Source organism: Passer domesticus, chromosome 4, assembly GCF_036417665.1.
Source record: "Passer domesticus isolate bPasDom1 chromosome 4, bPasDom1.hap1, whole genome shotgun sequence".
Taxonomy (NCBI): domain Eukaryota; kingdom Metazoa; phylum Chordata; class Aves; order Passeriformes; family Passeridae; genus Passer; species Passer domesticus.
In genome coordinates this window covers 43,145,123-43,159,008 of record NC_087477.1, presented here as the reverse complement: position 1 = coordinate 43,159,008, position 13,886 = coordinate 43,145,123, and the positions used below count along the sequence as shown (strand labels likewise).

General features: G+C 37.0%; 1 protein-coding gene across 4 annotated transcripts in view; it reads right to left on the bottom strand.

Moving 5' to 3' along the window:
- Window positions 1–13,886, bottom strand: part of GRIA2 (glutamate ionotropic receptor AMPA type subunit 2) — an 88,633-nt gene that overhangs the window by 30,453 nt on the left and 44,294 nt on the right. For all 4 annotated transcript variants that reach the window (XR_010361142.1, XM_064417483.1, XM_064417484.1 and 1 more), the window contains exons 4-6: window positions 13,232–13,428; window positions 9,054–9,107; window positions 6,542–6,703 (exon numbers count right to left, since the gene is read on the bottom strand). Coding sequence is in view for 3 of the 4 variants with exons in the window: in XM_064417483.1 (XP_064273553.1) it covers window positions 6,542–6,703; window positions 9,054–9,107; window positions 13,232–13,428 (413 nt within the window). In the remaining variant the exon portion in view is untranslated. The remainder of the gene's footprint in view (window positions 1–6,541; window positions 6,704–9,053; window positions 9,108–13,231; window positions 13,429–13,886) is intronic.

Here is a 13,886-nt window from a genome sequence, read left to right as displayed (position 1 = left end):
AGCCACTTTCAAGATCGAAGGATCTGGGTCAATTGGCCTTTTGCATGTCTGAGACAAATCTGCAGATATTGCCTCAAACCACCCACTGCTTTCAGTGACTAAATGTTCCATTCTTTAATTGAGTTTTCTTAAAAGAAAAAAAACAACATCCCAACCCAAACCAACTATGCTGGAATGAGTGATTACTTACACAAAACAGCCTTGAGCTATCAAAAAGAAGCACAAAGTTTAACACTGAAATTTCTTATGATCATATTTTTTGTATTTTTTTTTTTAAATAGAGAAGACTGAATACTGCGATTTGAAAGCCCAGTGAAACCAGGCAGCTGGAACACCAACTGCTAGATGCATACCTTTTTTTTATGCCCAGGAAACCAATATGCAAGGACTGAAAACAGGCAGAACAATCTCAGAAATCTACAGTTTTATAAGGAAACTTAGGAAAAAACCAAAAATACTCCAGATCCATTCCTTGTTCAACCTTGTAATAAATACTAAAAATTACCTATAAAAAAACCATAATTATAAATCATTATGATCTACCTGAATTAAGGCATATTCAATAATATTTTTCTATTAAAACTGTAGCAGGTGCAACAGAATATCCCCTATAACTCTTATTAAAATTCATTGCATTATAAAACCATTTTCCAACACACTGTAATCATAAGAGGCATGGCCTAAAATGAAGATAGTGTCTAATTCATCAACTGTACACTTTTGCTTTGTCACCTATATCTTGACAAACTGCCTTCTGAACTTTCAGTGTGAATAATTGTTTTCAGTGTTTTCTTCTTTGTTCACATTGTTTTCTTCTTTGCTCCTTGTTAAAAGTGAGTCATCTAAATGGTAATTATTTCTGCAAGGTAAATATTATGTGCTAGGTTTTTTTGTATTTTTTCTTCTGCATGTTACCTGTATTGAATCCTTCCGCTAAATTAGCACCAGCATAGTTAAACCAGCATCTTTCAGTTACAAGCATCATTACTTGTGACTTATGGTTTCAAAATAAGGGCCTAAAGACTACATGAAGAGGAAACCTGAAAATGTGAAACTACTAAAGACAAAATCAGGAGGTAAAAACAATCTGGTGTTTTGGTATCTTAGCTATGCACTAGCTAAGATTGGGTGGGGAAAGAGATTATGAAGCCAGAAATACAATCATGAAAAGAGAACATCTGAAATATTATGTACCAGCATGAAACAGTTTCACCCATCCAAAATAGCTGCATGAGTACCAGGGCTGTTATCACCTTCTGACACAATGGGATTCTCTATGAGTCTGAGCTTAATTAGGTCTTCAACCAGGCAGCCCCAAATTTTTTTCTGCGTGTTGCACATAGTTTCTGTACATATCATATGCAAGTTGTCTCAGGCTCTTCAAGGCTCAGGTTGCTCTTAGAAAAGCTTATTCCAGAACAGGATGGCTTGTAGAAAAGACTATCTCAGTTGGACAGACCTACAATGATTATCTAGTCCAACTGCCTGAACAATTCAGGGCTGACCAATTCTAAAGTGTGTTTTTAGCAGAACTGTCCAAATGCCTCTTAGACAGGTTTGGGGCATCAACCAGTTCTCCTGGAGGACTGCTCCTCTATTTGACTACCCTAAAAAAAAAGAAAGAAATGTAAATATAGGCTCCAAAGGTCCAGTATGAACTTTTGGTGCTCTGGTGCAGCTCTGAACCATTCCCACACATCCTCTTGTGTCAATAGATACCAGGGAGTAGATCTCAGCACCCTCCTCTCCACTCCCCCTCCTTAGAAAGCTGTAGAGAACAATGGGGTCACTCCTCAGCCTTCTCCTCTCCAAAGAAGACAAGCTCAGAGACCTTAGCTGTCCCTCACAGGACATGCCCACTTGAAGCTTAGTACTTAGGAGGAGGGTTGGCTCTGACTGGACACTAGGTGCCACCAAAGCCGTTCTGTCACTCCCTTCCTCAGAGGGACTGGGAAGGGAAAATAAAATGAAAGTCTCGTAGGTTGGGATAATGGCAGGGAGAGACCACTCAGCAATAACCATAACAGGAAGAACAGACTCAACTCAGAAAAAATTTAATTACCAATCAAACCAAAGTAGGAATATAAGAAAACAAAAAATAAATCTCCAAACATCTCAACTCACTTCTCCCTTCTTCCTGGGCTCAATTTCACTCACAAATTCTTTATACTCTGTTCCCACAGTGGGACAGGGGGATGTGGAAGGGGGTTGCAGTCTGTTCAGCACCCATCTCTGCCACTGCTTCTGCCTCACAGGGTGGACTCCTCACACTCTTCCTCTGCAGGAAAATTTCTCTGGCACCTGGTCCACCTCCAGTCCTTCCTTCTGCACTGTCTGCAGGTCTGTTTCTCTGATATATTGTCACTCCTCCTCTGGCTGCTGTTGAGCAGTAGCTTTGTACTCTTCTTGAATGTGTTATCAGGGCACCACCACCTTCCCTGATGACATGAGCCTTGGCCAGTGGAGGGTCAGTCGTGGAGCCAGCTGGTATCGGCTTCACCGGACATGGAGGAAGCTTCCAGAAGCTTCTCACAAAAGCCACTCCTCTGGTCCCCTTCTACCAAAACCCTGCCACACAAAGGCAATACAACTTATGTCTCACTAGCCTTCAAGAGATACAGATTGAGTTTCTTTTGGCAAATGGACCAAAGGCTGCCCCTGGAGAGAATGGGTTTATCAGATCAGCAAACTGGAGCAGTTGGACATGAATGGATGTGTTGTCCTCCAGTGTCCTTCCACAGGATCGAGAAGCTTATCTTAAATGTAACAGCCTGGAACAACATTAGGCTCAGAAAGCCCAGCATATTTGTAAATACACAATACTGGATCAAAAGAAAATTTCAACTTGTTATTATTCAGCCTTTATAAAATTGAATGTGTCTTTCTTTTTGCTACTTGACAAAAAATTAGCCAAGATGCTCAACTCTATGTTTCAAGATCTACATATTAGCTCTTCCAGAACTGCATGCATAGACTGGTAACACCTTGGCTATAACAGAAATGTTTTAAATTTAATCTGAAGTAAACCATGTATCAGCGTTAATTTTGAAAGATGCAAAAATATTCTGTAAAAAAGTCTGCAATGCACTTGTTTTAAGCATCCTGCTTAATCTATAAAACTTCTGCTTTTATCAGTACAGGTACAGTGCAGCAACAAATGAGATCAGTGTCTTTTCTCATCTATGTCCTAAGACAGCAATTTTTTATAATTAATATTTTATAAATTGTAAAGATACATTTTTAAAGCAATTTGATACCGATACTCTTCTGGGCATCTGTGGAAGAGGCTTTTAGCAGTGCTCTTCTTTCTTGAAGAGCATGTTCCTTTGAAATGCATTTTTTCTTAGAAAGGGTGCCTCTCTATTTTCAGCACTGTACTTGGATGTTGTGGTAAGTCTTATCAGCTCAGTCATAGTCCATTGACTTGCATTTTGTGATGTGAAATGAATGTACACTTGCTTTTGGATTACAAAAGGAAGATAATACAACAGAGTTGCAATCTTTTTGTTTGCAATGATAGAACACTTACAATCCCAGAGATAATATTACCTGTTAGGGGCAGGTAACCACCTCTCATCTCTATACTGATGAATGCAGGGCCCTTGTCAGCCTTCCTATATGTTTCATACAGAATCTGCAGCAAGAGTTTCCTAGATTCCATGGGACTGGGAGCAAAAGTTCATTTATCAGCACTGGCAATTTGGACAACTACCTCAAAATCAAAAGGGGAAAAACGTTATTCTGAAGACCACTTAAGGGAAAGTGGGAGACCAGTGCATTAACCTGCTCAGTAATCTAGATGTTTATACAGAAGCAGAGAGTAACAGAGCTAGAATAACAATATAAGAAGGAAAGAAATGCTCACAAAGGACAGGTGAGAAATGCAACTCAGCACGAGTTGATGAAAATAGCCTGTACTTAAAAGTAATGACAAAGTGAACAGATATGGTATGAGCCCATCTGAACCACCAGCAGCACAAGAAAGAAGTGCAGAAGAAGATTTGGCTGTTAGCATGAGAAACACATCTCACTAGTGTCATAGTGGTGAGGAGAGGAAAAAAAAAAGTAATACAAAAGAGCCCCCTGAAATAAGTACTTTCTCTAAGACACAGGAAGCCATTATTTCCATTTCCTCAACATAGCACTCAGATATGTTGCAGTAGCCAGTCTGGCATTTGAAAGAGCTACCAAATAGAAAGGTTCCAGAGCAAAAGGACAAACAGGATCTGAGAGCAGAAAATTCATAAGAAAAAGGGATTATTTGGTTTTGCAGGGAGGAAAGCAAGACAGAAATGGTGGCAGCCATTTTCAAATACAGGAGGACAATGAAAAAGCAGAACCCTCTCACATATATAAAGGAATAACGGATTAGGTGATATAAAGGCTGATTAAGGCTAGACAAAAGCCAAAACCAAGATCGTTTAAGTGCTGAAATAGATGCTTGGAGAAGCTGTGAATTCACTACTCAGAGGAACTGCACAGTTCTATCTGATTCTGCCTTCAGGCAAGTTGGACAGACAGGTGACTGACCACTCAAAGACCTTTCTTGCCCTGTTTTCCACGATTACTATGATTCTGCCCTGCCTCTAACTCCCTCTAAAGTGGGAATTAAATGTGACATACCTCTAACCCTACCTGTAATGACAAGCAAGAATGAGAAGTAATACATGTATAAGGGCAAGAGATGGAAAGCTACACAAAGAAATACAATAACTGATACAATCAATGTCACCAAATATTGCAATATACATCCACACTTTCCTCACCAGCAATACCTCTAGCATTTATAAATTGTCTGATAATCTAACATAGATCTCAGTTTCTTGAATGAGTATCAGTGCAGTCCTATATATAAGTTGAGCAAACAATATAAAGGAGAGGTCGGCCTTTTAAATTGAATTTCAAATGTGTTCTAAATCAATGACATTCAGGAAAATAAGTGTTTCAATTACTTTACTTTTCCTATCCATAACAAAATAAACCTCAAAAGCAGAAGATATTGCAAATACTCTCCTTCAACTCTTTAAATTTCTACTAGAATTGAAAGGATTTATAACGGAAGAAATAAAGGGAATATTTGTGACAAAATTAGAGATTTTCGTGCTTTAATACAACATTGCCACCACTTCATGTTATCTAACACACATGCAATTTCCCCCAGTGTAAGTAACACCACAGGCCATATTATTGGGTCTCAGCATTTTTATTTTTCCATCACTGATAAAAACTGCATCTTGGTTTCAGTTTGAGTTCTTCACTACAGCCATTTGTTTTATGTATTTCTCTATTATTATTTCCAGACTATGATTCTGCAACATGAATATGTAGGAAGATTTGGGCACTCAATTATCACAGAGACAAGGATTCTGTTAATTCTCCACAGCCACATCCCTTTCCTTTTTCCTAAATGAGAGCAATACAGATTACATATACTACACATCTGTAATATAAATATACCTAAAGAACTGACCCAGACTCCAGTCTACTTTTTCAAACATCAAGTAAGAAATTCACTATCTCTGTCATAAAGACTTTAAACTACAAAAATAACCACAGGAAAAAAAATCACTTTGACTAAGTTACCACCAAACCTGGCCTCATAAAAAAGGAATCTATATTGGTTTTTTGTTTTTAATTAAAATTAAGGTTTTCTACCAGGCCTTTGAAAAAAAATGGTTCTTCCTTCCATGCTGAACTTTTTATTAATTTCATTATAAATTAAGAACATGCTTCATATTCAAATTATACCAGAAAAAAAGTTATGGCTAGAACATTTGGAACTTTTTTTTTTGTCTTTTACAGCTATTTAATACTGTGTTCTTATTAAAATCTCTGATTGTATTACTTAAAACAGAAATTATCTAACATTAAAATTGAATTATTCTTTTTAATATCTTTCAGCCACTAATTCATAGTTAGAGAAAGTGAGAAGGTACTATTATCCTAGTCTTATCTAAAAGTAAAACTGAGGTAAAAAAGTGAAATCACCTGCCCAGTGTTACATTGTGTGTCATGCAGGCCTGAAATCAGACCATGATCCTGCATGTCAGGCATAGCATTTAATTTTTTAAGTCTTTGTAGGACTTGGGCAACTGTCTCAAAGGAACTGTCTAACCATTTCTTTGGGTTATGTTGTTACATCAAAAAAGTACTAAATCTGTGCTCCCCAGAAGCATGATTGATATTTGTCTTTAACTATTTCAAAATACAGAGAAAGAGAAAAATTTCAAAACAGAGAAAAAGAAAAATCAAAAAAATCTCAGTAGATCTAGTTAATCTATCATCATATCTAAACCAATTACCTAACAAGCTGCCAGGCACAGATTTACAGTGACATAAGAAAAAATTGTCTTGAACATTTTGAAGAGTGTATCATCTTTGCTCAATCAGCCCTATGACAGAGAATGTTAAAAGTACTCCAGAGAGATATAAAATTGTGTTGGGACTGTTGATTTTCAAGGGCTTTCTGGCTCTTGTGTTTCTATTCCAAACCCTTCAATTCCTGTACTTCTAGTGCAGTTAAAACAAACATAAGACCTACCTTGATTGTACTAGTGTGTGCACCAGGATATTCTTTCTCCTCCAGTGTTGACCAACGTTGTATAAATTTTGACACCACAGGATCATCATAGTCAACTATCTGAAATCCTGAGACATTAGCTCCTCCAAACTGAATTTTTGACAAATCTCCATCAGTAAATCCCTGAGCACAGAAAAAAATTGCCTGTTATTTGAATAGTTTTGGCAGTTGTCTCAATAGTGTAAAAAAAGGAAGAGTTACCACATGACCTCTACTGCAGAACAGTAAGCCAACATTTTCCTCAAACAGGATCCAACTTAAATCCTGTGCTGCCAGGATTAAGTCATCAGCTCCATCAGCCAGCAATGCTTCTTGCTGCCCACTAGCAAACACTTTTATAGAGACCAAGGGCTGAGTGGTCCTTGCCATCCTGTTAATTTCAAGGGGACCACTTAAGTGAGAAAGGGAACACGAGACATGAGTAACAGGCAAGCAAGTTTTAGGCAGGAATACTTACAACCACAGCTGTATCCTCTTTTTTTAGGAACTCTAAAGCATGTGGAAGGACTTACCATCTCCACTGCCTCCTCCCTCTGACATAAAAAAGTACTTCTCATTCTTACAAAAAGTTATTGTGTTCTGTTTTCTGTGATTTAACTTCACCCAAATAACCCTACAAATGCATTTCCATGAAATAATGACATCAAACGCTTCATTATAAATGAATGTTTTGAGTGAATACAGCAGCAAATTCAAACCACATTATCAGAAGTTGCTACAATTGCTATATTAGATGCTCTTTAATGATTGTGGATTAATGATCCTCATGTGTTGTTGCCTGCTAATACAGACACTGCTACACGGATCATGTAACTTGACAGTCGAGCAGGAACATTCATTGTATATTCAAACATCTTCTCCAACTATCAGAATTTTTTAATTTTCAAAATAGATAAATTTCTTGAACGACTGATGAGACTGGAGGAGACTATTACTACAGTCCAAAAATAAGAAAGCAGGTGGATTCAGTGAAGATATGATTTAAATACTAGATAAGTTTTCCTTCTCGCAGAGAAAAACAAGTTTTTTAAATCACTTCCATCAACAGTTTATATATGATATTAAACAGCTTTAAAACATAACATTCAGTAATTTTTAGGTCTTATGGACTTACTGTTACAAATTTAAAGCAATGGCTAAAATAGCAACCAGTTAACATCATAAAATCCACTGGGCACATTTTCTAAAATTTCCCTTAAGACTCAAAATACTGTTTATCCAACATTTGCAATGTAAACCACAAATGTCTGACAGATAATTTCACACATTTTGTAAGACTTTTATGCCTTCTTTATGAATATCAACACCTCAACTTTATCCAAAAATTAGTTATTAAGATATAAGAATGAAACCCTGGTGTTCAGCTTTTAAAGAGGCCTTTAAAGAAAGAGGCTTCTTCACAGGGTGGCACCCACATGACTCTTCAGAGCAGTGCCTGCCTGGAGGGGGAAGAGTTTCCATCAAAGGCCAGGAGGAGACCAGGGTTATGCCTCCAGGGCCAGAGACACACCACGCTCCTTCTGTTTCCTCAGGCTTCTCAAAGCACTGTGGAAGACAGTGTTAATTGGGGCACTCTGGGCCCTGCTGGAATTTATATCAAACACTGTCACAGTTCAAGAATGAATGATAAAAAAAGGTTTGGTGGCACTTGCACTATGCAACCCCCAAAACTCTTTTCTTGAACAGGATAATTGAGATTTGAGCATACAGAATTTCCTTGTCTGTCACAAAAAAACCCCAACAAAACAAAACAAAAACCAAACTGGATTAGTTTCCCTAGCTTCAGTAAGTGTTTATAGGCTTTAATATCAGTAAAATGGCCCTTCACCTAAAGACACAATTTCAAAAAAATTTCCTTGACAGAATTTAGTGAGTTTTTTTAGCTTTCCCTTCAGGAACACTATTAGCTATACAGTGTGATCACCTAACTTCAAGAAAACATGAATTCAGACTGATCACCCAGCCAGTCTGAAGGATGAAATGTGGAAATCTGAGACTCACTAGTCTAGCAAAATGAAACATGAAAACCGTGGTTCTAAAGTAGTTTAAAAGTTGTGAGAGAGAAATCATCACCTTGCTGAATAAATGTAACACCCTATGATGCAGAGAGTTATTTTTTATATTTTACATACACTCTTTTTCTAAAGTATGTAGAAAAAGAGAAGTTCTATTGAAGGTGCTGAGCAACCTTCATTCTCATTGATGGGAATATCAAAAGAGGCATTTGAACCCTGAAAACACTCAGCCAACAAACAAACATAATCTCAACACATACATTCATTTAGCAAGGGTAAAGACATCTAGGTTTTTTCTAGTCTTTATCCTTGTTAAATGGATTTAGATTTTTTTCTAGAAAAAAATCTAGATTTTTTTTCTGTTTTCTAAAATGTGTTTAAAACAAAATACTAGTAGATGTGCTTCCATAAACAGTCAAAGGAGCAATACAGGTATTTTAAATACTAAGAATGCTTACCAGATTTGCAATGATATAGTGGTATCCTTTAACATGTTTACCAATTGTGATAACCTGTAAAAAAAGAAGAAATACCTCCATAGTGGAGAATGTTCACCTGGCATATGGACAAAGACTTGAAAGGTACAAAATACAGTATGATGTAAAAGTTAGTTAAGAGCTTTATGGCACACGATACTGAGTTTGTGTGATGCTTTATCCTTTATTTTACCCAATGCAGCACTGAGCATACTCTTTGTTGCTAGAAATTAGCCATGTTGAAGTCCAAGTCCCAAGAGGGAGAGTCCCTCCAGACACAGGAGCTGAATGCTAGCTACTGTGGTGTGCCTCACAGACTCCTGTTAGATTCTGCCCATTGACATTCACGAGTTATGATGAAAACTTGTAAAGTTCAAATTGTTTATTGCCCTAAGTGTTCCTCACAGTCTCCCTCAAAGCCAGCTGGTGGCTTCTCAACAGTGTCTGTTGGCATACCTGTAGCATGGATTCTTCCCCCACACAAGCCTAAGACTATGTCTGCAAGGGGAAGTTTGCATTTTGAAGCTAAGCACTTCTCCAGAGGAAGGATGTGCAAGATAGGAGGAGTCTAGAGGTTTATTCCATCTTTGGAACGATGAGAACAATGAACTTAAATTAAGAGAGGATGACACATTCATTTCCTCACTTAACATATAACTAAAATATTCAGACTAGGTATCCTGAAACTTTTATCAGGGTACTAGTGAAAAACATTCCACATACTTGGTTTAATGAAGTTACAGAAATGTAATTGAAAGCAGTGAGTTTACATTACTAGAGTTTGAGACTGAGAGGGATCACATTACACAGGCCATGGAAGTAATTAAATTGTTTCTCTTTTGAGGTAAATATATATATGTGATATATGAAATTAAGTGTCCTAAAACAATTACCTGGATCAGACTACTTAAAACTAAATACTTACTAAGAGGTTTAAGAACTATTTTCAGGTGTATTTCTTACATAGCTGCTGCTTCCAAAGAAATTTCAGTTATACCAAATAGATTAGCTTTTCTGTATGAAATATTTCTTCATCATTGGTATCTGAGAAGACAACCAGTAGCTGCAAGCCTTTGGATCAATGCTCAGTAACTCTGCTCCAGCTGCCACTGGTTACTCTTTTATTAACCCAGCTTGCTAAAACTTGCCATTTGTCCATTAAGGATGATCACTGAGGATGCTGCCAGTTAAAACTAAGAAAATTCAGTGATAGTACCAAAAGCCATAATGAAGGAGCTGTGCACACAAAAGCTTTTCAGCAGTTCAGAAGACCTTCTGTAGCAGGGATAGACAAGTAGTGGCAGTAATTACAGAGTTGCCCAAAGGGTGTTATCAGGGTGAAATGAGATTCTGCAAAGGAAGCTGCCGAGAAGAGACAGAAACTATATAATGAAGAGCATGGTAACACCTGCCAGATCAGAGGAGAGGAATATAAACTAGTCTGAGGAGAGATGAGAAACTGAATTATTTTTCAATTTGCATGATTTGTTGAAATCTGAAGAGAAACTACAACATGAGACAAAAAACAAGAATGATTAAGTGGCTTTGCAAATACATTTTGTGCCAATACAAAGATCCAAGGGCTACGAAGTGTAACTGGGTAAACCTGAGTCTGTCATCTCAGCTTAAAACACTTCCAGGATAAATCAAAGCACTAAAATGAAAGATTTGTTCAACAATAGAAAGTAAGGAAGGAAGTAAAGAAGTTGTTCCTCTATGTATCGAGCAATGCAAATAGTACTTTGGTATTCAAGGAAAATCTGGTTTACAGAAAGCCTGTTGCATTTCTTGCAGTAAAAATACACAGAAAAAGGGACACTGATATGATGAATCTACTACAGGCATCCTCATGAAATGAAGGAAATTTCTGAGGGTTTTTTTCAGGGCAAGAATTAAAATAATTTTTAAAACAATAAATCTGGTAGCAAAGCAAGACCTAAAGTACACTGCTATTATAAAAGAAAATTAGAACACACTCAAAGGATACTCACAGGCCAAGAAATCCATTGTTCAACATTTCATTTTAAGAGATGGAGATAATTATTAGAGAATCAGTCAGACTTGCTTTTAGGCTACTTTAGAAATAGAAAGTGGTTTTACCTTTAAATGTAAGGAAGTTACTGAGTGTAAGGATAATGGACTTAAAAACCAGACCAAAGTGCAGAAACAACTAGGCTATCTTGTGAAGAGAGTTCCAAGACTAAACCCATTTGGGACAGCTGCAAACAGTTTAAGAGAACATATTCCAGGGCACAGCAGTAAACTATTTAGAGGAGAACAACTAACTAGAGTTATATTAACTGGCATGTGAGGCTGATTTGGCTGTTATGTAGGATTCTTCAGTGACTTACAAACCAAAACAGCAGAAACAGAAGCTTAGCCAGCTGTATGTCTGAGGAGTAGCACAAGTCTGTGGGGATGAGCTGAGAAACTCTAGGGGTCTAAAAAAGGCAGAATCCATCAAAGTGCAACTAGGACAAGAAAAATATCCCAGAAATGCAATCAAAATAAGAGGCAGACAAAGACGAAAATAGGCCTATTATGAAACAAAGACTGTAAAAATGAGTGGTAACTGAAGGTAGTCTATAAAAGGTGACTAAAAGGTGAAACTAAAGAAAATTTCAGTCAGCCAAAGTTTCATATCAGAAATTATAATGAATATTACATACTTATTTTAAAAAGAATGTATAGGATAGTAAAATAATTGCTAAAATTAGTCTTGTCAAGATCAAAATATGTCAAAGCAGTATCTTTCTTTTCTCTGGTCTGATAATAAGGAAACAGCAAGATGTGACATATCTTGAGTCTAAAAAGGTGATTGTTCTGTAGGATGTCATTAGAAACTCACAAGAGACATGGGCAAGACAAAAAGTCACTCTAAGATAAGTAAAAAAACTGTTTGAAAAGCCACACAGAACCAGCTGAAGAGGACCTATAAGGACTACTAATGTCAAACATTGTTCTACATTGTACATTTCTTGACATTGATAAGTCAGCAAATATGATTTTGAAATACTGCAGATGACAGAGAGATCACACTCTCAGAGATCAAATGCTCTTAAGAACAGGATCAAACTCAAATTTATCTTGAAAATTAGAAAAAGGCTTTGTGGCTATGAATTCCAAATAAAACACACAAACATAATGTACTCCATTAAGGACACTGCTCATTGTCTGAGTCTCTTCAAAATATAATGACCTTCAAAACAAAGACCAAAATAACAAGCCCTTCAAAAAACCTTCAAACAAATACATCCATACTCAGATGATACATCCTTACTGATGCTTCACAGTCTCACATGATGAAGCTCAAGCCAACAGGGAACTATCCTTTCAATTTTCCATTGTGCTCTGCATGCATGAAAAGTAGGAAGGTACAGAGCCAGTAAGAACTTCCTAGATTCTAGGACTGAAGTGGTAGATTTCAAAGTAATGCAGTAATTTGAATCAGAGCACCATGATAATGTTGTTAAAAAGAAGACTTTTTAAAAAAGTCATTTTGGCAAATAATTTGCATGGGTGGAGAGAAGACAGATTTTGCTGTTCTTTTTAAAGCTCAGGAGGCGTTAGCTATGAAAAACAGCATCCAATTTTGGTTAACACACTTTAAAAGTGACACAAAATGAAGAGACAAGCAAGGAAAGTACAAATGACAAAGAGCTTCAAAACATAAATTTCAAAGGGCATTTAATGAGGAAGAGTAGCTGTGATACAGTCTTCCCAAGACATAAAAGGTTCTCAGAAAATGTATTAGAGGGAGAAAATACCTTCTAGGTGTAAAAAGAACTAATCCTTAGACATAACTACCTATATTGGACCAGGTATAATAGTGTATCAACTATGTATAATACAGTATACTACTTAGGCTGTAAAATGGTCTGAGCAAGGTATTGTGTAAAGGTACTGTTTTTCTTTTAAATAACCAGGATAGAAAACTACAGGATCATCCAGATAGCAATATCTTGGGTTTGGGCAAAGGGAGGGATAATGGGATTTGTATGTTCACTTTCTCCCTGGCACATATGCTGTCCTCAATACAAACTTGTCACTGCCAAATGATTTATAACAATCACAAAAATACCATCAAAACAAATGAACTCATTACATTTACTTATAGAATACTGCTAGCTGCTGTCACTGAAGAAAGGAGAATAGCAAACCTGATCAACAATGTCGTTGACTTTATCGCGTTCACAATCCAAAATCACTCGTCTTTCCTTTTTTACCTCTAGATCTTGAAACAGTGAACGGTAAGTTTCATCTTTTCTCTCATTGTTAATATTTCCTACATTGATAGCAGTCACTTGCCATTTCTTTTCAGCAGCAGAATCCAGCACAGCTTGCAACGTTGATAAGCCTAGCAAAGCACAGGACAAAACAGAAGATATGACTGACAAAGCTTCAGGAATTAACAAGCATCTACAATGTGATTTGTGAGATCACTTATTTAACATCTCCTGTAACTTGTTTGACCTGTCACAAGTAGGTAGAAATCAGAAACTAAGATATATGTGGGCCAAATCAATTATTACTGCATGAAACTTCCGTTTGCATCACTGCAAGGCATCAAGGTAAAGCCTCATAAGTGTAATCTTTGGGCTTGGCCCAATCTTCAGAATTGGATTTGGTTGTTTTCACTGATCCACTGCTGAAATTTCACACAGTGGGAAAAAGATCTTCTAGGAGAGGAGTGATCCAATTAGAGCAAAAGGATCAGCTGCTTATTAAAAAAGGATCAGCCTTATTAAAGGATCAGCTGCTTAAACAACAGCTATTGAACAGCTTTTGTTCCCAGCACTTGAGCAGAACTGTATT